Source organism: Garra rufa, chromosome 7, assembly GCF_049309525.1.
Source record: "Garra rufa chromosome 7, GarRuf1.0, whole genome shotgun sequence".
Taxonomy (NCBI): Eukaryota; Metazoa; Chordata; class Actinopteri; order Cypriniformes; family Cyprinidae; genus Garra; species Garra rufa.
The window spans coordinates 29,003,997-29,030,000 of record NC_133367.1 but is presented as its reverse complement, the minus strand read 5'-3'; the positions used below and the strand labels follow the sequence as shown (position 1 = coordinate 29,030,000).

At 37.7% G+C, this 26,004-nt stretch overlaps 1 protein-coding gene across 1 annotated transcript in view; it reads left to right on the top strand.

Moving 5' to 3' along the window:
* The window catches only part of celf5a (cugbp, Elav-like family member 5a), a 327,723-nt gene that overhangs the window by 289,225 nt on the left and 12,494 nt on the right, over nt 1-26,004 (top strand). The window contains exon 7 of the mRNA XM_073844616.1: nt 4,656-4,821. Within this exon, the coding sequence (XP_073700717.1) occupies nt 4,656-4,821 (166 nt within the window). The remainder of the gene's footprint in view (nt 1-4,655; nt 4,822-26,004) is intronic.

The window sequence follows — 26,004 nt, the reverse complement described above, 5'->3', positions numbered from 1 at the left end:
TCAGCACAAAGGAAGAGGCCGCGAGATGGGCACAAAAGCGTCTGATTACTGTGGCATGACTATTACATAGCGGAGGGAGACTAGACTGTCTTGTCCCACCCTTGCCGGAAGGTTGACAAATGCATTAAACCAGTGGTCAAAATTCTTGCATACTCACCCATGTAACAATTTAGCTGTACACCTCAGGATCTCACAGATGGCAAAATATGTTCTGAAGAATAATAACATTTTACTACATTATTGTATTGTTTTCAGTCTTTTTGCTTTTCCAGTTAAAATATAAAAATAATTCCTTGAAAAAAACATACCAATACTGCATAAACTGGTCGATTTTGGACTATTGTCTCTATGGCGGTTACATGCTCAAGAGATGTTGCAAAGCTACATGGTCACGAAAACTTGTTTGTGCACATTTTTAAGTATTGCAGTTTAAAAACAAGTGATTTTAAGCTGTTTTGCTATATGCGCATGCCGTCTGACAGATTCATTTACACGATGCTCATAAAGCACAGGAAAATTTCATTTTGGTTGCTTTATAGGCCTTGAACAGTTAAATACACACTTGTGTGCTAGTGTTCTTCTGTATGAACGTAAACACAGTGATTAGGTATTAAGTGAAAGCAAACAGCTGAGAAAGAAAACACATGTGTAACACTATATTGGATCTGGGTAGGTCTTAGAGTGATAGCAGTCTAATATTCCTACTGTCTGTTGTTCGTGATAATCAAACAACAAAATTGAGAAAATCTTATTTATATAAGATTATACTTAGTTTTCATGTATATTTCATATGTTCATATGTAAATACACAATAGTTTTTTTATAGATTGTATTTTGCAAGCATTTTTACGGCACATTTTGACAAAATACACTTCTGTTAAAGTTAGATTCTCTGAAAACAAGACTTGTATTAGACTTGTATATACTGTTTAGATATTCATTATATATTATTATTATATATTTATAATTTATTATTTATTAGTTTTGTTTTTTTTAAAACCTACTTTTACGAACTAGTCCTAGGTTTTTCGCCTGACTGGAACCAAACCATTGTAGGAAGATTCTCTGGAGACTGAGTAACAATAATTATCAAAAAAAAGTTGAATGCTCGACTCTCCGTCACAAAGGGATGCCAAAACATTCGAAAGCGTCAGGGCCACTTTTACTGAACTTACTTTTGAATGGAATGAGATATCTTCGCCAACACTTATGTAAAAGCTGAATCGGAACACTGCAGTACAGTTCTCTGGACTCTCTAGGTCAATAATTATCAAAAATATGTTGAAATTTACCCTTTGGGAAGCTATAACAGGGTCATTTATAAAAGGGACCTGTCCAAATATACTAAAAAGCCTATTAAGCCTAAATGAAAGCTCAAAACTTCACAAAACCTGAGAACATGCGACATGTGATTCTAAACAAGCATGCAAAGCTTTAGGGAGAACGAACCACAGTTGGTGCTATAACAGTCATAAAATTAAAATAAAATGGAAAATTACCTGGATTTGCCAAAAATGCTTTTTGAAATCATTGATTTAGGTGGTTACAGACTTGCTAAATAATGTCTTTTTCATATGTGCTTTTAAACCGTAGTAATCACTGCATTTTGCTTTATTAATTACATTTTGTTTGTGTGTATGCATATATATTGGACAGTATTTATATATATTTTTTAAGCATAAAAATGTAAATAGTGAAAACTTCCCAATTAATTTTGAATACTTCTAATTTAAACATTTCTCTTGAAATGTTCCCGTTGTACGATTAAGCAATGCTGAGCTTTTTAGCTGACTTACTCAGCATATTTGTGCTCGGCTTTTATTTATTTAACTTATTTATGCTCCTTGTTTCCTCAAAACTGTGGATTTTACCTGTAGGATAATGGATGATCCTGAGCAGTCTGTTGATGGAATTATGCAAATGAGTTTATAGATAGTAATGCAGTCGAGGCTTATAGATTTGTTTTGTGGGTGGACGGCATCTTTCAGGCTCAGTGACAAGGCCAATGAGAGAATATGATTGCCTTTCTACTATTCAGAGATGAAACAGCGGCGGAGAGCAAAGCCTACATGAACAATGTCATCCTCGGCATTCAAATGAAGAGTGGCAGCTCGATGATTATTGTATGAAGTAGCGTATTACTTTTGGCCTTATTTACTCTATGGGGACTGCGTGCTGTGATGTACAGGAATGCTGTTTGATTAGTTGCATTATTGTTTAACTGGATGGGAATAGTTTGATGTCGAGTGCTTTCCAGAAGCATTGTTCTTGCAAATAGACTTTAGTCAGAGTAGACAGCATAGTCTAATTTGTCATGATGAAAAGAGATGTACAGTTCCGTGCGTCAATTGAAAATGCGTCTTTACAGTTCGAGTAGGCAAAAAAAAAATGTATATGACTTTTGAAACGCCATTTGTAACCCATTTTGCTTCTATAATGTGATATATTTCTGAGTCATGAGTGTGATAAAATATGATGTGATTAGAAGATATGAGACATGCAAAGTCGCATGGAATTTTACTTCTGTAACATGAGGAGTTTCCAAGTGAAAAAGAATATTTAAGCATAATATTGTTTGGAAAAAATGTATCGAGGTTGACAACAATTTTTATTTATTTATTATAATGTTACATTTTTTTGTTGTTGTTGTTGTTGTTATTGTTTTTGCAGTTGCATATCCCTAAATAGCTACTGCCAGCCTTATTTTCATTTCCAACAAATTAAATATGACATCTGCTCTGACAAAAGTCAACACTGACTTTATTAGAAGAGGCATAATGTGCAAACACATTGTTCAGTGGTCAACAAAATTAGATATGACCTATGAAATTTGACTTCTTTAATGTGTCATGTTTAACAAGAATAGGATTTTTTTGTTACATTTTTGTTACATTTTATTTTATTTTATTTTTGTCTTTTATTAAAAAACACTAGACATAAATAAATTTCCAGTGGTCAAAAAAAAAAAAAAGAAAAAGAAAAAGAAACACACTATGACCTATAAAATGGCATTTTCAGCCAATGCTATTTCTTTAATGTTTCGTGTTTAAATAAAATTAAAAAGATTTTCTTTTTGTATTGTATTTTTTATTAGTTTATTTATTTATTTATTTTCTTTTATTAGAAAAGACAAGACATCTATAAATTTCCAGTGGGCAAAAAAAATGTATGACCTATGAAATGGCATTTGCAGCCAATTTTACTTCTTTAATGTGTTATGTTTAAAAAGCATAGTTTCTTTATTTTATTTTATTTTATTTTATTTTATTTTATTTTATTTTATTTTATTTTATTTTATTTTATTTTATTTTATTTTATTTTATTTTATTTTATTTTATTTTATTTTATTTTATTTTATTAAAAAAGACGAGACCTATAAATACATTACCTTGGGGGGAAAATACTATAATTTTACGCTATGAAATGGCATTTGCAGCCAGTTTTACTTCTTTAATGTGTCATGTTTAAAAAGCATAATTTATTTTATTTTATATTATTTATTAAAAAAGACAAGACATATAAATACATTCCATTGGAGGAAAAAAGACTATATTTTTATGCTATGAAATGGCATTTGCAGCCAATTTTACTTTAATGTGTCAAGTTAAAAAAGCATAGTTTCTTTTGGTATTGTATTGTATTATATAGTTTTTTTTATTATTTAATTTTATTTTATTTAATTTTATTTATTAAAAAAGAGAAGACATATAAATATATTCCATTGGGGAAAAAAGACTATAATTTTATGCTATGAAATGGCATTTGCAGCCAATTTTACTTCTTTAATGTATCATGCTTAAAAAGAATAGGATTTTATTTTATTAATTTTTAATACCTCTGAATTAAGCGTTTCTCTTAAAATGTTCCCACTTTTCGATTAATTTGTCTTTCTTTTATTAGAAAAGACAAGACATATAAATATATTTCTAGTTGGCAAAAAAAAAATTGGATATAACCTATGAAACAGCATTCGTGACGCAATTGAATTTTTCTTATTGTTTTTGTATTTGCATATCCCTAAATAGCTATTTTTATTGTAGAAAAATTGAATATGGTGTCTATTCTGTCGAAGATCTATAAGTGCACAGTGACGTTATCAGAAAAGACGTGTATGATACACGTAAACTAGCGTTTATGCATGAGGTACGACCTGGATGTAATGGTCATTTAGCCTGGATCTAAGAATATCTGCTTCAATGTAACCATGATATATTCAGCCTTGATAGCTGTCACATCGTAAAGGAAAAAGGGGGAGGGAAAAGAAGTTGCGCTGTCAAGGCCATGAAGAAAGCATCGCCTTAAAGTTGGAAAGGGAAAAAATGAATACAATTCAATTTTTCTGCTCCTAACTCCCAGGTCCCTTAAGGACTACAATAATATGTGCGTCGATCCCTCCATTAGAATGAGCCAGACCGACAGCTATTGAAATGTTTCGAGGGGGCTTGTGACAGCCCTCTGACTGGGAAGATGGACGCTTTCACTAAACATAGGTTGACACATTTTTCTCTTTTTCCGCTCTACTTTCTCCTCTACTCTGCGAAGCACTGCCTATCCATCATGCCCCCATGTAGCCTGTGTGCTTCTAGTAACTTTTCTCTCTCTCTTTCTCTTTCTCCCTCTCTGCTTTCTGTTTTTTCTCTATCTCTATCCGGCAGCTGATGCAGCAGCAGGCGGCCCTCATGGCTGCCAGTCACGGAGGCTACCTGGCGCCCAGCGTGGCCTTTCCCACCACCCAGATCCACCAGATGGGGGCGCTCAATATCAACAGCCTGCCGCCCACCCCCATGACCCCGGTGTCGGGTGAGTTTCATCAGACACTGGGTGAGCAAGAGTGCTTCATTTCCTCTCTTACGGGATGGGGTCTGAGATCAAGGGTTACCGTCGCGTTAGTCAAACCGCCGTTGCTTACATACGCTTTCAAAGTTAGATTTCAGTTGGACTAAAGCTATAATTCATCTTCTGTCTGACAGAGCACATACGATTTTTGCATAGACAGACTTTGGCCCTATTGTGCACCAACTTTAAAAAGAGGTGATGTGTATTAAAGTGTTCGACTGCAAGCTTGCCATATATTCTTGGATGGATTGTAGTTTGACTTTGCAAAAATCAAATTCTTCAGTTTTCTTGTACAACCATTTACGTTAAAGGAGTAGTTCACTTTCAGAACAAAAATTTACAGATAATGTACTCACCCCCAAGATGTTCATGTCTTTCTTTCTTCAGTCGTAAAGAAATGATGTTTTGTGAGTAAAACATTTCAGGATCTCTCTCCATATAATGGACTTCTATGGTGCCCCTGAGTTTGAACTTTTTTTGGAAAATAACCTATTGCTTTGCTAGATAAGATCCTTCTTTTCTCGGCTGTGATCGTCTAAAGCCCTTTGAAGCTGCTTTTTGGAAGTTCAAACTCGGGGGCACCATAGAAGTCCATTATATGGAGAGAAATCTTGAAATGTTTTCCTCAAAAAACACCATTTCTTTACGACTGTAGAAAGAAAGACATGAACATCTTGGATAACAAGGGGGTGAGTACATTATCTGTAAATTTTTGTTCTGAAAGTGAAGTACTCCTTTAATAGTGTGAATAGTGTAATTTTCTGTATGTTAGAAAGTCAGTACGCATTACTTCTGGACCTACACAATTTATCAAGTTCTTCAGTGTTCTTGTACAACCGTTTGCGTTAAAGGTGTAGTTCACTTTCAGTACAAAACTGTACAGATAATGTACTCACCCCCTTGTCATCCAAGATGTTCATGTCTTTCTTTCTTCAGTCGTAAAGAAATGGTGTTTTTTGAGGAAAACATTTCAGGATTTCTCTCCATATAATGGACTTCTATGGTGCCCCCGAGTTTGAACTTCCAAAAAGCAGGTAAAATGCAGCTTCACAGGGCTCTACATGATCCCAGCCGAGGAAGAAGGGTCTTATCTAGCGAAACGATCAGTTATTTTCAATTTATATACTTTTTAATCTCAAAACTTGTTTTGCCGAACTAGACAAGACAAGCATTTGAGGTTAAAAAGTATTTAAAAATAAATAAATAAATAACCCATCGCTTTGCTAGATAAGATCCTTCTTTTCTCGGCTGTGATCGTTTAAAGACCTTTGAAGCTGCATTTTGGAGGTTCAAACTCGGGGGCACCATAAAAGTCCATTATATGAAGAGAAATCCTAAAATTTTTACTCAAAAAAAACAATTTCCTTACGACTGAAGAAAGAAAGACATGAACGTATTGGATGACAAGGGGGTGAGTACGTTATCTGTACATTTTTTAAAAAGCTAAGCTAAATTTCTTCAGTTTTGTTGCATTAAACTCAGAAAAAAAAATATTGAAAGTGTATATAGTCTTTGAGATTTTGATCTGAGCAATACCACAATGGAACATATTGGTATTGCTTAACAAATGTTTTTTACGATTCATTTGCGTAGCTGTTAAAAAGTCAGCACATATTATAAGCACATATATAAGAAACACAGAAACTAGGATGGCTAGGAATTGATGCTACAAACAAACAATACTCAGCAATGTGTGGGTGAGAATGTCCAACTTAAATAGTCCTCCTGATAGAAAATGGGTGGAGTCTGGTGATTAGTTCCTAGGCAGGGGTTATGGGAAATGGAGTCCAAAAAGAGTGCCCTCTAGGGGATCTTATAGGCACTCCAGCTAGAGATTGTGACAACTATACACAATTTTGCTGATTTCTTGTTTCTCAAATTTCTTGAGTTTTTGTACTATCTTTTGTGCAATAGTCAGAAAAAATAATGGAAGTATGAATGGTCTTTGAGGTCTTCGAGGTTTTGTTCTGATAAAACACAATAAAACTGATATCAACTATTTCAATAATTAACACAAAATCACTGCCAAATGATGTAACCAAACCAAATACACTATGCTTGAGCTTTTCCATAATTGAGCTGCAACGTAAACCAGACTTTATGCGGGTAGTCGGCAAGATGACCGTCGCATGGGCAGCCGTTGAATTGCAGTTTCACATGGGAGATTTGTTTGAATATACTATGACATTGCAAAACAAGGACATTTCTTGCCTTGATTTTAAACAAATCAGCCCATCTCATGTCACATTTTAAGTTACAAAACGCCCATGCTGACATTTCCTAAATGGCATAGCAGAATTGCAGATTGCCCGTTTTATTCGTCCTCCAAAAGCTTTGATAATCAGGACACACGGCTGCTCTGATTGTCATTCCCAACACCCCGTTATCATACAATCTAAACAAACAGGAGATCTTATTGGATAATGGCCACCTTACAGCATTTGCTTATGCAGCAGTATTGCACTTTTCCAATCCCTTCCGAAAACATGCCACCCAGTGAATTATGCTCAGCTTTAACAAAGCTCATTCTTCTTTTGTCAACAGCACTGCTGTACCAATTTACACTATACACCATGACACCGGACAATATCATTTGTCATTCCCGGTAAAGTGCGTAGTTTTGGCAACATGTGAGTAGCTCGCAGCTAACTGGCCGGCTGATTTCGAAGCACATTATTAGTTTCGTGGCTAATTGACTGACCGTGGAATGACAAAACGTTTGCGTTCTTATGCAAAGTTAAAACACAAGCTTTATTACCTGAGGGGCTGGAACAGCAAGACGCTCCCCCTGGCATCACATATAGATTTAATACGGTTCCATCTTTTACAAGCCGCCATCCAGTCCCATAAAAGCCTCGTCCAATTAAAGCTCCAGAGCTGTCAAGCCACACTCCTCTTCTGCTGAGGCTGAGGCTATCCATGTGTGGCATTACATGCAAATGTACTTACTTGCTACTTCAAATATTAAGTCAGACAGACAGGACGGTTTGTCAAATGTTTTGTTAAGACACATACAATGCAAAACATGCACTTTTTCCATCCCGGATCATCCATCATTCACTGCATGTTTGTTTTAGCAGCACCCATTGTATTAGCGATCCTGAAATTCACAGGACTGCAAGACTGCAACTGTTTATATTGTAAAATTATACGGTTATGCTACTGCTTAGTTGACTTTTTTCTTAGGTATGAATGCCAGTGCTTATCAAAAAGTGCTGTGGTGGTAAATAATCAAAAATGAAAATTCTGTCATTAATTACTCATCTTCATATCTTTCTAAACCCAAACTCGACTATTTTAACAAAGTTCTTACTACCTTTCTGGACCTTGTGCATGGTAGATGCGTTGCTGTCTATGGAGGGCCAAAAAGCTCTTAGATTTAATCAAAAATATCTTAATTTGTGTTCCAAATGACATTACAGTGGTAAAATGTCAATAAACCACGGTAATCACCTGGTATTTTCATGGTACGAAATTGGTATGGTACCATTTTATCACCTCAGACCTTATGAAAATTAACCATGGTTTTACTACAAAAAAACAAACAAAAAAAAACATGATTACTGCAGTTAAACCATGGTAAGCACAAATTACACTGCAAAAAAATACTTTTCTTACTTAGATTTTTTGTCTTGTTCCCAGCCAAAATATCTGAAAATTCTTAAATCAAGATGGATTTTCTAGACGAGTAAAAATTATTTTCTTGTTTTCAGAAAAAACAAGCCCAAATTAAGTGATTTTTTGCTTAGAACAAGCAAAATAATCTGCCAATGGGGTAATAAAAAAAAAAAATCTTATTTCAAACAGAAAACAAGATTATTTTTCTTACCCCATTGGCAGATTATTTTGCCTGTTTCAAGCAAAAACACCCTTAATTTTGACTATTTTTTTCTGAAAACAAGACAATAATTTTTACTCGTCTAGAAAATGCTTCTTGATTTAAGAATTTTTAGATATTTTGGCTGGAAACCAGTCAAAACATCTAAGTAAGAAAATCATTTTTTGCAGTGTAACCATGGTTTTAATACACTAACCATAGTTTAACAATGGTATTTGTAGTAAAACTAAAGTATATACTTTGTTTTACTACAAATAATAAAAAAGACATGATTGCTGTAGTTAAACCATGGTTTAGCTACACTAACCATAGTTTGACCACGGTATTTGTAGTAAAACCACAGTATTACTAATGTAAATGTCACAAAAACATGGTATTACCATGATAAATGTCCATGAAACCTAGCAAGTCTCACACAAACATAGTGCTACAGTGGTAAAATGGCAATAAACTACATATTTTCATTGTACGAAACTGTAAATTTTTTCCCCCTCAGACATGTCCCTTATGAAAAGTACCCATGGTTTTACTACAAATCAAAACAAAAAACATGATTGCTATAGTTAAACCACGATTTTGCTACACTAACCATAGTTTAACCATGGTATTTGTAGTAAAACCACAGTATTACTAATGTAACAACAAATAGTATGACCATGGCAAAGATCTCTGAAACCATAGTAATGCCATGCTAAATGACACAAAAACATGGTATTACCATGGTAAAATGTCCATGAAACCTAGTAAGTCTCACACAAACATAGCACTGCAGTGGTAAAAGTCAATAAACCACGGTAATGACTTGATACTTTCATGGTATGAAATGGTACCCCCATGGACTAACCATAGTTTAACCATGGCATTTGTAGTAAAACTGTGGTTAGACAAATGTAAATCAATACACCAAAAAATATGGTTCCTACACTTTTGCTATAATTAAACCTTGGTTAATTTTCATAAGGGATACCTTGATGTACCATGTAAACACCATGGCAAATGTCCACGAAACCACGGCACCTCGTCTTTTTTTCCCTTCCTTGCAAAAATAATCCATCTCTGTGTAAAACAACGGCGCTCGTATGTTTGGATTTTATCCTCTTTGACTGGGATCAGTGTCATATTAACATGCAATGCAGCTGCTGGGGTGAATTGGCCTCTCTTACACTGACTTAATTGAAAGAGACTGCGGAGCTGCGCGGATCTCCTGTGGACGCGAGATGTGCTGAAATATGCGCAGCATTGGACACGCTCCTGCGTGCGCGCGCGAGCTCTGCTCTACTGATTGCCTTCCATTATTGAACCTATTGGAATCTGTTGCATTATTAATCCTGGGCGAGATAGAACGGCTGGCGTTAAAAATATTCCAAGGACTACAATAAATAAGATATTCATACAGATTTTTTTTTCTAGTTTATTCATTCATTCATTTGCATCTCCCTGGCAGGCACAGCACCTCTGGTTTATTCAATACATCTGCCTTCGCACACACTCGCACTCTTATTGGTTGTGACTTGTGTATAAAGCATTGTGGAAGAACGGACTCTAGAATCTGGTTGGATATTAAGAGCTGCTGTTGTTTGAGAAATATTGCGTTGTTTTTGAATAAACAATCATTTTTGATGGAAAACTGATCTATTGTGAGGCAAAGAAGCCTTCTAACTTCCCTTTATCATGAAGAGGTTTTTAGGGAATTGTGTTGCAATCTGAAGACATCTGGCAAGACCACAATTGAACGGCAGAACAGCTGTCACATCATCTGAGGCTGCTTTCAGATCTCCATCTTTTAGTTAATGCACAAGTGCGGAGTATTATTAGAGCGACGTTGGAAATAACATTAACGTGAAGTAACAAAGTATTAGCAGAACATCTTATTGGGCTAAAGTGGAGTTGCAGATAAAAGATTGGCAAAATTGGATTACAAAAGACAACATCTGGAAAGTATTATGCATTTGTTGTTATTATTGACTGCATCTTTGATTTGAGTCTAATTCATTCAAGGTTGACTGATTATTTAGATACTACGTCAACCCTAACCTACTGTAGGCCCAATAAGTATTACAGTATTATCAAAAATAACAGTGTTAGTAATATTACTGCACTTTTTAGGTTTATTATCAAGCATTTATAATTTTTGTTAATGTGGAATCAGTCCTTAAACCAATATGAAAAAGGTACCGTAACAGTAGAATCGGTATTATATCTATTAAACAAAATGTAAATTTTTACAATTTTGGGGCATTAACACTGTTTAATATTATAGGCATATGTGATGAATAATACTATACAAAATAAATAATAAATTATTATTATAGATTTTACTTTAAAAATGTGAAACCAGTTAACTTACCAATTCATTTATTTAAATAATAATAATACATTATTATTATTATTATTATTATTATTATTATTATTATTGAACACACATTTACAAACACTTTATATATTTTTATTTATACATTTATCATTTTTGTTGTACATTAACACTGTTTATTAAGTATTAAATAATACTAATAGTAATAGTTTTAACAATAAATATTTTAAAGAAATGATTTAGATACATTTGATATATTTTACTTTTTTAAAACGTGAAATCATTATTTTGTGCATTAACACCGTATTTTGTATAAAATAGTTGTAATAATAATAGTAATAATAATTTAGTATTTTTATTTTAAATAAATGCTTTAGATACATTTTATACATTTTCACTTTTTAAAAATGTGAACTCATTTAATCGTTATTTAATTTAATTATGTTTTTATTAAGTGTAAAATAATAATAATAACAATAATAATTTTTTAGTGTTAAAATGTATCATTATTATTATTTTAAAAGAATTATTTAGATACATTTTATGTATTTTCACTTTTTTAAAATGTAAAATCGTAACACTATGTATAAAATAACAATAATCTTCTATTATTATTAATATTTTAAATAAATTATTTAGATACATTTAATCAATTTTCACTTTTTAAAAATGTGTAATCATTATTTAATTTAATAATAATTATTAAGTATAAAATAATAATAATAATAATAATAATAATTTCTTCTTTGATTTACATGCATTTAATACATTTTCAAAAATCAAAAAAGTTATGTTGTACATTAACGCTGTTTTGTGTATAAAATAATAATAATAATTACTATTAGTAGTAGTAGTAGTAGTAGTAGTATTTTAAATAATTTATTTAGATAAATAATATACGTATTCTCTTTTTTATGTGTAATCATTATTTTGTACATTGACAGTTTATTATATTAAAAGAAAATAATAAATTTATTATTAATATTATTTTAAATTAATGATTTAGACTAATTTGATATATTTTCACTTTTTAAAAATGTGAAATCATTATTTAGTATATTAACACTTTATGAAGTAAAATTAAATAATAATAAAAACAATGATAATAACAATAATTATTATTTTAAATAGATACATTTTATAAATTGTAATTTTTGTAATATTTAATGAATCTTTTAAATTAATTTAATCTTTATAAAAAGTGACGGTACCAGTAGATAATATATTTGTGACCCTGGACAACAAAACCAGTCTTAAGTAGCACTGGTATATTTGTAGCAATAGCCAAAAATACATTGTATGGGTCAAAATGATCGATTTTTCTTTTATGCCAATAGGATATTAAGTAAAGATGTTTTGTTTTGAAGATAATTTCCTACCATGAATATATCAAAACTTAATTGTTGATTAGTAATATGCGTTGCTAAGAACTTCATTTGGACAACTTTAAAGGCGATTATCTCAGTATTTAGATTTTTTTTTTTTTTGCACCCTCAGATTCCATATATTGCTCTGTCGTAACAGCATACATCAATGGAAAGCTTATTTATTTAGCTTTCAGATGATGTATAAATTGACCCTAATGACCGGTTTTGTGGTCCAGGGTCACAGAAATCGTGGTACTGAATGATACCATATTCATATTACAACAGAGAATGTCAGAAAAACAGTATTATTATGGCACATTATGGTCCAAAAAAAAAAAACAGCATAATGAAAGATTTGATGCCACATTAGTGCGAAAACATGTGTACCATTACGTGTGGCTTCAGCATCCGGAGTAACCTAGAAACCTGGACGTCGTCATCCAAAGGTAACGCGGTGACTTCCTGCGGTGCACGCAGCGTTTAGGAGTGCAACAGAGGGGTTAAGAGCGCTCGCTGAAAACAATGGCGCGGCCGCTCTATTAACAGATGTAAAGCACTTAAGCGCGATGGTGCGTACACACTCAGCCAGATGGCGCCCTCTATTAGAGGATGTATCGCTACCATGATGCATGGTGATGTTTTCCCCTATTTTGTTTCTTTTTTTATAAGAGTAATTTTCAGCAGGTGCAGGCTCTTGAGCTACAAAGAGCTCCAAGTCGACGGCATGACAGTCTAATTGTCAGCGCCGGGATCAAATGGCTTGAAACTGTGCAGCCAGCCCGGTCGCGTTATTCGTCTCTGCCCTGAAGTTCGTACCCTGACACGGGCTTGATGGCTTTCGCAAAGCCCCGTCCTGCTTTTTTCCTGTTTAAATGGAGATGTGTCACAGACAGATGAGAGCCTGCTCTTTGGTTAAGCATATGTCGGATGTTTCTGTTGTGTTTAAAGCCCCGGACGAAGTTAATGAGGTGTCAGGTGCAGCATTTGCGAGCCATTCGAGAGGCGCGGAACATGATGGGGACGGTTGAGTTCACCTTGTGTGCCTTCAGGGTCATAAAACCCATTGACTTTGTTCTCGGTCTCGCGGGGCCGCAAAATAGAGATTGTGCTCGTACGAAAGCCCGAAAGCATTTCAAAAGGAGCAGCTGCACAGGTTGTGTCGCATGCCAGTGCCCTCAAAGATGCTGTTTTTCTGTGTCAGGAAGCCGCTGGTTGTAAAACTCATGGTGTTTATGTATATTTTGTTTGGGAAAGTACTTGATTAGAGGGCTAGAGTTGCATTGACGTCTGTTTGAGACGTTAAAATGTTAAAGGTTCTACATTGAAGATCATTTGTGAGCCTGGACCACAAAGCCAGGCATGAGTAGCACGGGTATATTTGTGGCAATAGCCAAAAATACATTGTATGGGTCAAAATGATCTTTCTTTTATGCCAAAAATCATTAGGATATTAAGTAAAGATTGTTCCATGAAAATATTTTGTATATTTCCTACCATAAATATATCAAAACTTAATTATTGATTAGTACTATGCATTGCTAAGAACTTAATTTGGACAACTTTAAAGGCGATTTTCTCAATATTTTGATTTCTTTGCACCCCCAGATTCTAAATTTTCAAATATAGTTGTATCTCGGCCAAATATTGTCCTATCCTAACAAACCATACATCAATGCCATATTTATTGGCAAACGCTTATTTATTACAACTTTCAGATATGTATAAATCTCAATTAAAAAAAAAAAAGACCCTCCAGGGTCACATTTGAAGTAATTTTTTTTTTTTTTTTTTGATGAAATTCAAGACCTTTCCGACTAATAAAACTACTACGAGCTACAGGCCTTCAATGTGTTAGTTGCGTTGCTCTCTATGCAGGGTCAGAAAGCTCTTGGATTTCATTAAATATCTCAATTTGTGTTCCAAAGATGAACGAAAGTCTTACAGTTTTGGAACGACATGAAGGTAATTAATGACACAATTTTAATTTCTGGGTGAACTATCTCTTTAAACTGCCATAGAAGTAATCATATCTGTGCATTTGTGTACTAGCATACAGAATCGCATTGCTTTGCATTATTCCATAGCGAACCTCTTTATGAATTCAAGTGTAAATAAACATAAGCCATTCTCTGTATTAAAATATGGATGTAATGGGAGTTAGTTATTGTGATTGGTTTGGCTGCGGCGCTAACCGATACAGTTCCAGCGCTCCTTGTTGATTTCAGTGTATCATTTGCATAATAAATCCTTTTGGTGCATATGGTAAGCTGTTCCTCATTGTAGTCACCATCGGGTGCAAATCAGCATGATGCACCGAGGGCAGATTGCAGTAATGTAAATCCAATTACACTTCCCTCTTGAAATAACAGTATTTGCAGAATACTCGACATCTCGTAGCGCTCGACGTACTAACGGGGTTGACAGATAAAAGATTTGTTTAATAACAGATGGATTCATTCTGGACTTTTGGAAATGGATGCCAAAATAGACTCCATCTGGAACAAATTGCTGCGATATGGACCACACAGAACCACAAAGAGAAGGATGATACAGTGCAGACTTAGATCTACACTAAGCACTGCCTATTGATTCGTTTGATCTGTGAATTGCATGTCATACACCAGTACAGGACCAGTGCAAAATGTTTACACTATAACATAAAGTTATAGATATATGTGACCTGGACCACAAAACCTTGTCTTACGGGTCAATTGTTTGAAATTGAGATTTGAAAGCTGAATAATTAAGCTTTCTATTGACGTATGGTTTGTTAGGATAGGACAATATTTGGCAGAGATTACTATTTGAAAATCTGGAATCTGAGGGTGCAACATAAATCTAAATATTGAGAAAGTCGCCTTTAATTTTGTCCAAATGAAGTTCTTAGCAATGCATATTACTAATCAAAAATTAAGTTTTGATATATTTATGGTAGAAAATTTACTAAATACCTTCATGATCTTTACATAATAAAAGACAAATCTATAATTTTGACCTATACAATGTATTTTTGGTTATTGCTACAAATAAGACTGGTTTTGTAGTCCAGGGTCACATATAACTTTTAGGTTTATGAACATTAGCTCTTAAACCTAACCATTACATACATCTTTATATAGAATGCAACCCCAGAATTTCCTGCAATCCAAAATCATGGACATATTGAGAGTCATGTCAGTTATGAATAATTAGTATTTTATAACAGAAATCAATTCCAGGGTGCAAAAATTGGCCCTTAATGGAAAAGTTAATTTCAGACCCTGGGTATCATTTTCAAAAACTTGAAAACCAGTTTTCAAAAGTTTGCATTTTCAGGCATGTAAATGAATGGCAAAAATTCATAAAAAGGTTGGTAATTAATGGGGACTTGTTGTAAAAATGCATCCAAAATGAACACAAATGCCCCACAAATTTAGTGTTTAGTTGAGAAAAGATACTGGAATATTGAAAAAAAAATACATTTCATTCAATGCCAAAAAACAAAAACATAGAGACTAAAATGGGTAAAATCGAATTCAAATAGTCATTGTTAGCTTAGCCACATGCTAACATCAAAATTTAAAAAACAAGTGACCCGATTGTGGTCTGAAGAAAGTTACTGGTTCATCAAAACAAGACAATGAAGTACAGCAGGGTAAAAGATATTGTAATATAGATTACAAGGGAAACATTCTAAATAATAATTCATTCAGTACCAACAGTGGCAGTAAAAAAAATCTAATTCAAACTGTTGGGAAGGAATGACCAATCAGAGCACAGGTTATTGCGTGCGTCAATACCGTTCTGTTCCGGTTGAGCCGATTGCACGGGTACCACCTAGGTCTCTTCAGAATACGGACTGAATTTAACTTCGCTTGGCTGATGATATGTGTTCAAGTTGTGCGTTAATGACATAATGTAAGTTCATTTATGATTGTTCTTTACCGAATGTATCATATGATTGATAATAATAAGATATTGTGAGTTCGTTTGTGAAGTTAAGTGTCGATGCTAAACCCAGCATCTTGCCTAAGCCATTATTACACTTATATTTACTACATTTGGATTCAGTGCAGTAATGGTATTACTGATTGATGTTTCAGTGTGTATAGATGTGGATTTGAATGTCGTATATTTCTGTTCTGTTATTACTTTTAGTTAAGTTATCGGATTGTATGATGACGCAGCAAATAATTCCATTTATGTGCGGCATGCGCCATCTAACGGTAGAAAATGGTACTACTGCAGAGAATTTCATGTTTATAAAGGACAGATAATAGTATAAAAGCTATTCGCTATAGTGAGTGAAGTTGTTAACAATTTCTAATCATTGTTTATTGTTAATTGTTTCAGACCACACCTGCCTAATCCTGTACAGTTACCTCACATATCACTATTGTGAAGAAGATGCCAAGCAATGCCCTGTGATCTGGCTGTGCTGTGCATCATGTTGATCATTTGCAGAACTTTAATTAAAGATTGTTGATTCAAATTCATGCCTCCTGTGTTCTGACCGACACACCAGGGCGAACACAGCTACCCTAAACCAGTACAATACAGTCCTAAACAAAATCAGAACATTTGGTCCTTCGAGCCGGATATTGTGTTTACACTGGCCAAGAATGCATGAATACCAGTCTCAAGGTGCACGTCCTAAACGTTCAGTCTGCCGTCCAGCTTACTTAGAAGATTTTGAAGTCCAGTATCCGAATCAACCTGAGACTTCTTCGACAGCACAGCAGTCACATGGGCGAGAAGATGACCAGCATAGTCATAGAAGGATGGCTCACCCGGATTTCAGCCATTATAGTTTAGATGAGGGATCTGGTAGGAGAACACCTGATTCGTTAGAAGCAAGGAGCACACAAACAGGGCCCTGGTATCTCATCAAAGATCAGTGGAGTGAAAGACATGAGTATTCTCCACATTCCTTACCTCAGGAACCCAGAGACCGGTTGTACGACCTTGAAAGAGAGAACAGACAGCTTCGTCAATCACAGCAATCGATGAAGGAGGAAATCAGACAACTGGTAAAAATCCAGAAAGGTATGCAAGAGATGCTGATGGGAAACCATCCAAGTCCAGTTCGTCCACTTCCGGAGCAACGGCCTTTAGCTCCATCACCTCCAATACCATCGCCTAGAACCATCTACAGAGAGCCAGAGCGACCTGTCCAACACCCAGCCCCTCGAGTGCATCCAGTTCCAGCTCCACGTAAACTTCCTGCCCCACAAAGTAGAGAATATGTAGATGCTACAGATATTGAAGCTCATCCTTCTGCATTACCAGCTCGAAATTACTACCATGACAGCTTTGCTACTAATGTTCCTTCATCCACACCTCTGATGCCTACTGTCTCCACCCGTTCCCGACCTTTTAGGTCACCAGCAAACCCTAGAGAGTGGCCGACAAGTTTCACCAGACAGGAGACAACCTATAGGGGTCCACAGCCAACTATACCTGATTTCATCCATCGAGATCCTGGAGAATTTACCCGTCTCAAGTTAGCCTTGAGCAATTTGTTGCCAGAAGATGCAACTGAGTTGTTCAAATACCAGGTGCTAATTGATCATCTGAAATTAGTGGAAGCACGCCTGATAGCAGACTCGTTTCTGAACTCACCTACCCCATATACAGACACTATGGAGGCGTTAACTGACAGATATGGGCGTCCTCATCAACTGGCGCTGAACAAGATAGCAGCTGTAATGGATTCTCCAGATATCCAGCCTGGTGATACAAGAAGCTTTGAGTCCTTTGCGCTCCAAGTCCAAGCACTGGTAGGTCTCCTTAAAACTCTGGGCACAGAGGGAGAAGTTGAACTATGCTGTGGTTCCCATGTAGCACGACTTCTCACTAAATTACCTCCTGACCTACGTGCAGCTTTTAGAAGGAGTGTAAGCAATGAACCAGGTGCTCTGTACACACTAATTGATTTGGCGAAGTGGCTGAAGTTTGAGTCATGGTGCCAGGACAATGAGACCTTTGGTGGCAGCAAAACCCAGCGAGACAGAGTCAGACCCAAAGTGGACTCAAGCAGAGACCCCAGATATAAACATAGACCGGCCACAATCCTTCACAGTGTAGATCAGCCAACCACAGCACAGACAGCACAACAATCGGCAAAAGGATTTGAGAAAAGCAATGCTTTCTGTCCGTATTGCGATAACAGAGATCATTATCTGAGCCAGTGCTCCGCATTCCAAGCACTTACTAAAGATCAAGTTACAAACTGGATAAAGACAAACAACAGATGCTGGAAGTGTGGACGCTGTCATAGATCGGCGCATTGTACACTGAAGAAGCCCTGCCACATCTGCAATGGCAAGCACTTACAGATCCTTCACGATGTCAACACTAAGACAGCAAATGAGGGCACATGTCTGGTGAGTGCTACCACTAAACCAATATTTTTGGACCGACCTCCAAGCTCTAAACGAGTCCTTTTGAAGGTAGTTAGAGTCGTCTTGCATCATAATGGTCAGAGTTTGAACACATATGCAGTGCTTGACGATGGCTCTGAACGCACAATCCTCCTGTCATCCGCAGCCCAACAGCTAGGTCTCACTGGTAAGACAGAGGAATTGGCTTTGAGAACAATCAGGCATGACCTTACTGCACTTAAAGGTAATGCAGTGTCTTTCAGAATTTCAACACCATCTCAACCGCACAAAAGGTATCACATCCAGAAAGCATTCACAGCTGAACCCCTAAGTCTGGCAGAGTACTCTTATCCTGTAACGACTTTGCAACAGAAATACAGCCATTTAAAGGGCCTCCCTCTACAGCCCATCCATAAGGCTTGTCCATTACTGCTGATCGGAGCAGACCATCCCCATCTTATTACCCCTATAGAGCCAGTCCGCCTTGGCCCACCAGGGGGCCCCGCAGCTGTTAAGACACGATTGGGATGGACTCTGCAAGGCCCGGCTCGAGTGTTGGAGGTAATGCTTAACACTCAACAGTGTCTACACGCTACCTTTAGTCCCCCACAGTTAGAGTTATTCAAAAACGTAGAAAGGCTTTGGCAAGCAGATGTCATTCCTATTAAGTCAGAGAGAGAGGTCACACGGTCGAAGCAAGACCAAGAGGCTATGCATCTTCTCCAGACTCAAACCACGAGAGTTGTAGTTGACGGAGTGAACCGATATGCCACCCCCTTACTTCGCAAGAATAACATGCCGCTTCTTCAGGCATCCAAAGATGCAGTGCTGCCTAATTTAAGAAACACTGAAAGGAGCCTTCAAAGAGATCCCATCAAAGCTGCTGCCTACAAGGAAGAAATAAATAAGCTTGAAGTCACTGGATATGCTGTGAAACTTTCTCCAGAGGAAGTCCAGAAAGAGGGTGAGTCATGGTTCCTACCCCATCACCTTGTTCAGCACAATGGCAAGAACCGTATAGTCTTTAACTGTTCATTCCAGTTTCAGGGCCAAGTTCTGAATGACTACCTGCTGCCAGGGCCAGCCCTGGGTCCGTCCTTACTAGGGGTCCTTCTGCGCTTCCGTGAGCATACGGTTGCAGTGAGCGGTGACATCAAAGGGATGTTTCACCAGGTCCGCCTTCTACCTAAAGATAAGCATCTCCTTCGCTTCGTGTGGCGCGACCTGGACAGGAACCAACCTCCCGACATATTCGAGTGGCAGGTACTGCCCTTTGGTACAACATGTAGCCCATGTTGTGCCATTTATGCAGTGCAGCGCCATGTTATGGACCACACAGAACCTGGTGATGAGATGAGATCCACAGTAGAGAGGAACTTCTATGTGGATAATTGCCTGCAGAGTCTTCCATCCCCTCAGGAAGCTAAACAGTTAGTGGATAAACTGTGTGAACTTTTTGCCACCGGAGGTTTCCAACTTCGTCAGTGGGCAAGTAATGTACTCAGTGTGATTGAGCACCTGCCACTCGAAGCACGATCTGATAGTACTGAGCTGTGGTTGTCCCAAGACCGAAATGACCCCCAGGAATCAACCCTAGGATTGAAATGGCTCTGTCAGTCAGATACTTTTGGTTACAAACCTCGTCAAGTAAAGCCAGAACAATGTACCCTGCGCTACATCTATAGAGTACTGGCAACCCAGTATGATCCCCTCGGTTTCATCCTTCCGTTCACCACTCGAGCTAAGATGTTAGTCCAAAGACTGTGGGACAAACATCGGGAATGGGATGACCCCAATTTGCCTGAGGATCTCCTGAAATCATGGAAAAACTGGGAAGAAGAACTTCCTACCTTGGCTACTATCACCCTACCTCGTTGTCTCGTGACATCAGATACAGACCAGTCCAGAGTTACCAGACAGATCCATATCTTCTGTGACGCTTCTGAGCAGGCGTATGGGTCTGTAGCCTATTTACGCACAGAAGATTACCACGGCCAAATCCAGCTCGCCTTCATTATAGCGAAATCCAGAGTTGCCCCCAAGCGACGACAGACCATTCCGAGACTGGAATTGTGTGCGGCTTTGAATGGTTCTCAGGTGGCCAAACTCCTCGAAACCGAGCTCACTTTGGAGATCAGTAAGGTAGTCTTGTGGACAGATTCTACAACTGTCCTCGCATGGATTAATTCTGAATCCTGTAGATTCAAAGTGTTTGTCGGAACGAGGATAGCGGAGATCCAAGAACTGACTGCTGGATGTACTTGGATGTACGTGGATTCTCACAACAATCCAGCTGATGACCTCACTCGAGGAAGAACGCTTGAGGAGCTGTCAGTGCCCAACAGGTGGAGCCAAGGTCCATCGTTTTTACTTAGACCAGAACCAGAATGGCCAGTTACCCCTCCTATACAAGCTCCTATGGATAAAGATGAAAAACGAAAGGGAATTTTCTGTGGCATTATGACAGAAATTATTTCCCCTAACATTCCTGAACCTGCTAACTATTCTTCTTGGAGTGAGCTGATCGAAGCAACCGTTCAACTACACAAATGTTGTGAACAACCATCAGCGACAGATTACCAGGCTGCAGAAATGCTCATCTTTCAGAAATCACAAATTGACTGCTTCCCTGAGGAGTACAAACTGCTCAAATTAAAAAGACCCATACCCTCAAACAGTCGGCTGTTAACCTTGTCACCAGAATATGACGAGTCCTTCCAGGTCATTCGAGTTGGTGGTCGCCTGCGTCGGGCAAAAGGATTAGAAACATCAGCAATCCACCCCATAGTACTAGATCCTCATCACACAGTCACTAAGCTATTAATAAAGGACTATGACAACAAGCTCTGCCATCCAGGACCAGAAAGAGTATTTGCAGAAATAAGAAGGAACTTCTGGGTATTAAGAGGACGGGAAGCTATCCGTAGGCAGCAACATATGTGTAAAGAATGTAAGAAATGGAAGGCCAAACCAGTCATCCCAAAGATGGCAGATCTGCCACCAGCCAGATTGAGACTCCAGAAACCACCTTTCTATAGCACTGGCATGGACTGCTTTGGGCCATTTCAGATCAAAATTGGCAGACGGTGCGAGAAGAGATGGGGGATCATTTTTAAGTGCCTTACCACACGATGTGTTCACCTTGATCTACTTGCCTCCATGGACACTGATTCTTTCCTGATGGCCCTAAGGAGGTTTGTAGCCCGTCGTGGTAAGCCTAGTGAATTGCTCTCAGACCAGGGCACAAACTTTCATGGTGGAGAGAAAGAACTACAGAAGGCCTTTGCATCTCTCAGTCCGCAACTACAACAACACCTGGCTAAGCAGAAAATATCTTTCCATTTCAATCCACCAAATGCTCCACACTTTGGTGGTGCCTGGGAGCGTGAGATTCGTTCTGTCAAAACAGCCCTTCGTATCACCATTGGTTCCCAAACAGTAACTGAAGAGGTTCTCCTGACTGTACTCATCGAAGTGGAAGGGATCCTAAACAGTAAACCGCTGGGTTATACTTCTTCCAGTGTAGCGGACTTTGACCCCATTACGCCCAATTACCTGCTTATGGGGCGGCCTGATAGTTCACTACCACCTGTGGTATATCCCGCCACAGAGCTCATGGGGCGGCGGAGATGGAGGCAATGCCAGGTGCTAACAGACCAATTCTGGTCAAGCTTTATTCGTCACTACTTGCCAACACTCCAGGTTCGTCACAAATGGCATATGGATGTGAGTGACATTTCCCCAGGAACCATTGCCATGATTGTTGACCCACAACTTCCACGTGCCATGTGGCTAGTGGGTAAAGTAGTTAAAACCTTTCCTGGATCAGACGGTCACATCCGAACAGTGGAGATCCAGGTCAAGAATAAAACATATACCCGACCTGTCGCTAGACTAATCCCTCTTCATGACCTGGACGAACAGACCAAAAACTCATAGTCTCCTAACTGACTGTTCCATTAAAGGAGCAAATATGTTCAACATATTTGGGGGCGGCAATGTTGGGAAGGAATGACCAATCAGAGCACAGGTTATTGCGTGCGTCAATACCGTTCTGTTCCGGTTGAGCCGATTGCACGGGTACCACCTAGGTCTCTTCAGAATACGGACTGAATTTAACTTCGCTTGGCTGATGATATGTGTTCAAGTTGTGCGTTAATGACATAATGTAAGTTCATTTATGATTGTTCTTTACCGAATGTATCATATGATTGATAATAATAAGATATTGTGAGTTCGTTTGTGAAGATAAGTGTCGATGCTAAACCCAGCATCTTGCCTAAGCCATTATTACACTTATATTTACTACATTTGGATTCAGTGCAGTAATGGTATTACTGATTGATGTTTCAGTGTGTATAGATGTGGATTTGAATGTCGTATATTTCTGTTCTGTTATTACTTTTAGTTAAGTTATCGGATTGTATGATGACGCAGCAAATAATTCCATTTATGTGCGGCATGCGCCATCTAACGGTAGAAAATGGTACTACTGCAGAGAATTTCATGTTTATAAAGGACAGATAATAGTATAAAAGCTATTCGCTATAGTGAGTGAAGTTGTTAACAATTTCTAATCATTGTTTATTGTTAATTGTTTCAGACCACACCTGCCTAATCCTGTACAGTTACCTCACATATCACTATTGTGAAGAAGATGCCAAGCAATGCCCTGTGATCTGGCTGTGCTGTGCATCATGTTGATCATTTGCAGAACTTTAATTAAAGATTGTTGATTCAAATTCATGCCTCCTGTGTTCTGACCGACACACCAGGGCGAACACAGCTACCCTAAACCAGTACAATACAGTCCTAAACAAAATCAGAACACAAACTGTCATTGTTAGCAAAATGCTAATGAAATCGACATTATACAATTATACAAAATGCGAAACGCAAGGCTGTGAAATGAAAAATGTCTAGAGGCGTGTTTTTCTTTTTTAAGAACTTTTTTAAAAATTCTGTCATTAGTTACTCACCGTCATGACATTCCAAACCCGCAAGACCTTCGTTCTTCTTTCTTTGGAACACAAATTAAGATATTTTGATGAAATCCAAGAGCTTTCTGGATCCTGCATAGACAGCAAATTAACTACCACGTTCAAGGCCCAGAAAGGTAGTAAGAACATCGATAAAATAGGCCATGTAACATCAGTGGCTCAACTGTAACTTTTTTTAAATCAATGTCCTTACTACCTTTATGGGCCTTGAACGTGTCTATGCAGAAAGCTCTTGGATTTCATGAAAAATATCTTAATTTGTCTTCTGAAGATGACAAATATTGAATGCATTGATGCATGTTTACTGTTCATAGACAACGATGGAAAAGCAATGTGATGGAATCCAAAAACATGTTCTATGAACTACTCACTTTTTCCCAGCTACACTTTGTACCCCGAGTCAAATCATTTGTCTTGTCATACTAGCTTTTTTGATGCCTACTGAAGTCTTATTCCTCAACCGGCACATGATCTGAGTTTTCGTGACTAGCTCAGTCTGTTTCCTAACCTTCCTGTGGGCTGGATCCTCCCGTCAGCGTTGAGCTTTTCGAAACTGTCACATCACAATGATAGATTCTCAACATTATAACAGCACGCAGCTGCCGCTCGGCCCCGCACGTGTGGTCGGTTCGGCTGAGGCTCTGCCTGTCGGACATCCCCGAACGCGCCCGGTCTCCTGGGCTCCGGGAAGAATGGGGCAGAGGCGTCAACTAATTCATCAATGTGCCATGTGGGAAGCAAACAATCGCGAAAAAGCTTAGGAACAGGAAATAGCACAAACGAGAGTAAAGAGCTCTCCTCGGCCCACTGGAATTCCCCCAGGTTACCGCAGTGGGAGGCTTGAGTAGAGTTTTGGGAACCTTTACGTTCAATACTAGCCTGGTTCGCACTCCGTCATGTTGTAAGTGAAGCTGGCTGGGCGGTAGACACCGCAGCCTGTTTGAATCCATCGGCTCGGTCATATTTCTATGAAGACTTTTCTATAGGGTCTTTTGCCACATTGTAATTGAGGCATGCTGGGGGTTTCCATGACGACCGTCCTCTATGTCCAGCATTGTTCGTGGGTACAGATTGAAATGGTATCCTATGGGAACTGTTTTCTAGTTTGTAGCGATGCACAGCCACAGCTCAGAAATGCTCAAGGCTCGGGATCAAACACAGACTTGTGCTAGCAAGGGCCTATTAAACAATTCATTTGCAGATGGTCGCAAAATCGCATTTCCTCCGAGGAGGCAACGGAGGGAGTGCCTCCTCAAAATATTGGATGAGAAAACAATCGTAGTACAAAAATAAAACAATGCCAGTGTTACAAAATGTAACATTAAGAAGTGTATAAATCACTTGTGAAACATTGACACCAGCGGGTAAAGTTACAGCGTACAGCTTTCTCACCTCACCTGAGCCCATTGAGTTTTAACAGACCCCCTAAAGCGTGCGGTGAGTTTGGTGGGGGGTAACTGAGAATGAATAGGGGAAGGTCACGTGAGAAGAGGCCATAAAAAAAGAAGAAAATAAACTTTGAGGACTTTTATTTCATTTCAGAATACTACCGGACACCACTGATGGACACGCATATACAGTTAAAGTCAAAAGTTTACATACACCTCGCAGAATCTGCAAAATGTTAAATATTTTACCAAAATAAACAACTATTGCAACTGCAACTATTACAGAAGGTTGAAATGCTCACTGATGCTTCAGAAGGAAACACGATACATTAGGAGCTGGGGGTGAAAACTTTTGGAATTTGAAGATCAGGGTAAATTTAACTTATTTTGTCTTCTGGGAAACATGTAGTGTCTTCTGAAGCTTCTGAAGGGCAGTATTAAATGGAAAAAAAAAAGAAATTTAGGCTAAGTAAAAAGTGTAAACATCTTTATTCTGTTCAAAAGTTTTCACCCCCAGGCTCTTAATGCGTCGTGTTTCCTTCTGGAGCATCAGTGAGCGTCTGAACCTTCTGTAATAGTTGTGAGTCCCTCAGTTGTCCTCAGTGTGAAAAGATGGATCTCTTAATCATATATTCATTGTTGGAAAGGGTTCAAATACATAAAGCTGAAAAACCAAAGAATTTGTGAGACTTTGTGTGGGAATTTTTCTGAAGAACAGCAGGCAGTGTTGAGGACAAACAAGGGACTCATGAACAACTATCACCAGATGGAGAAAAAACAGCTGTGGATTATTCATGTAACAACACAGTATTAAGAATCAAGTGTTTGTGAACTTTTATAAATTCAACTATTATTTTCTCTCGTGGACTATATGTAAACGTCTTTTATTTGAAATATCTTAT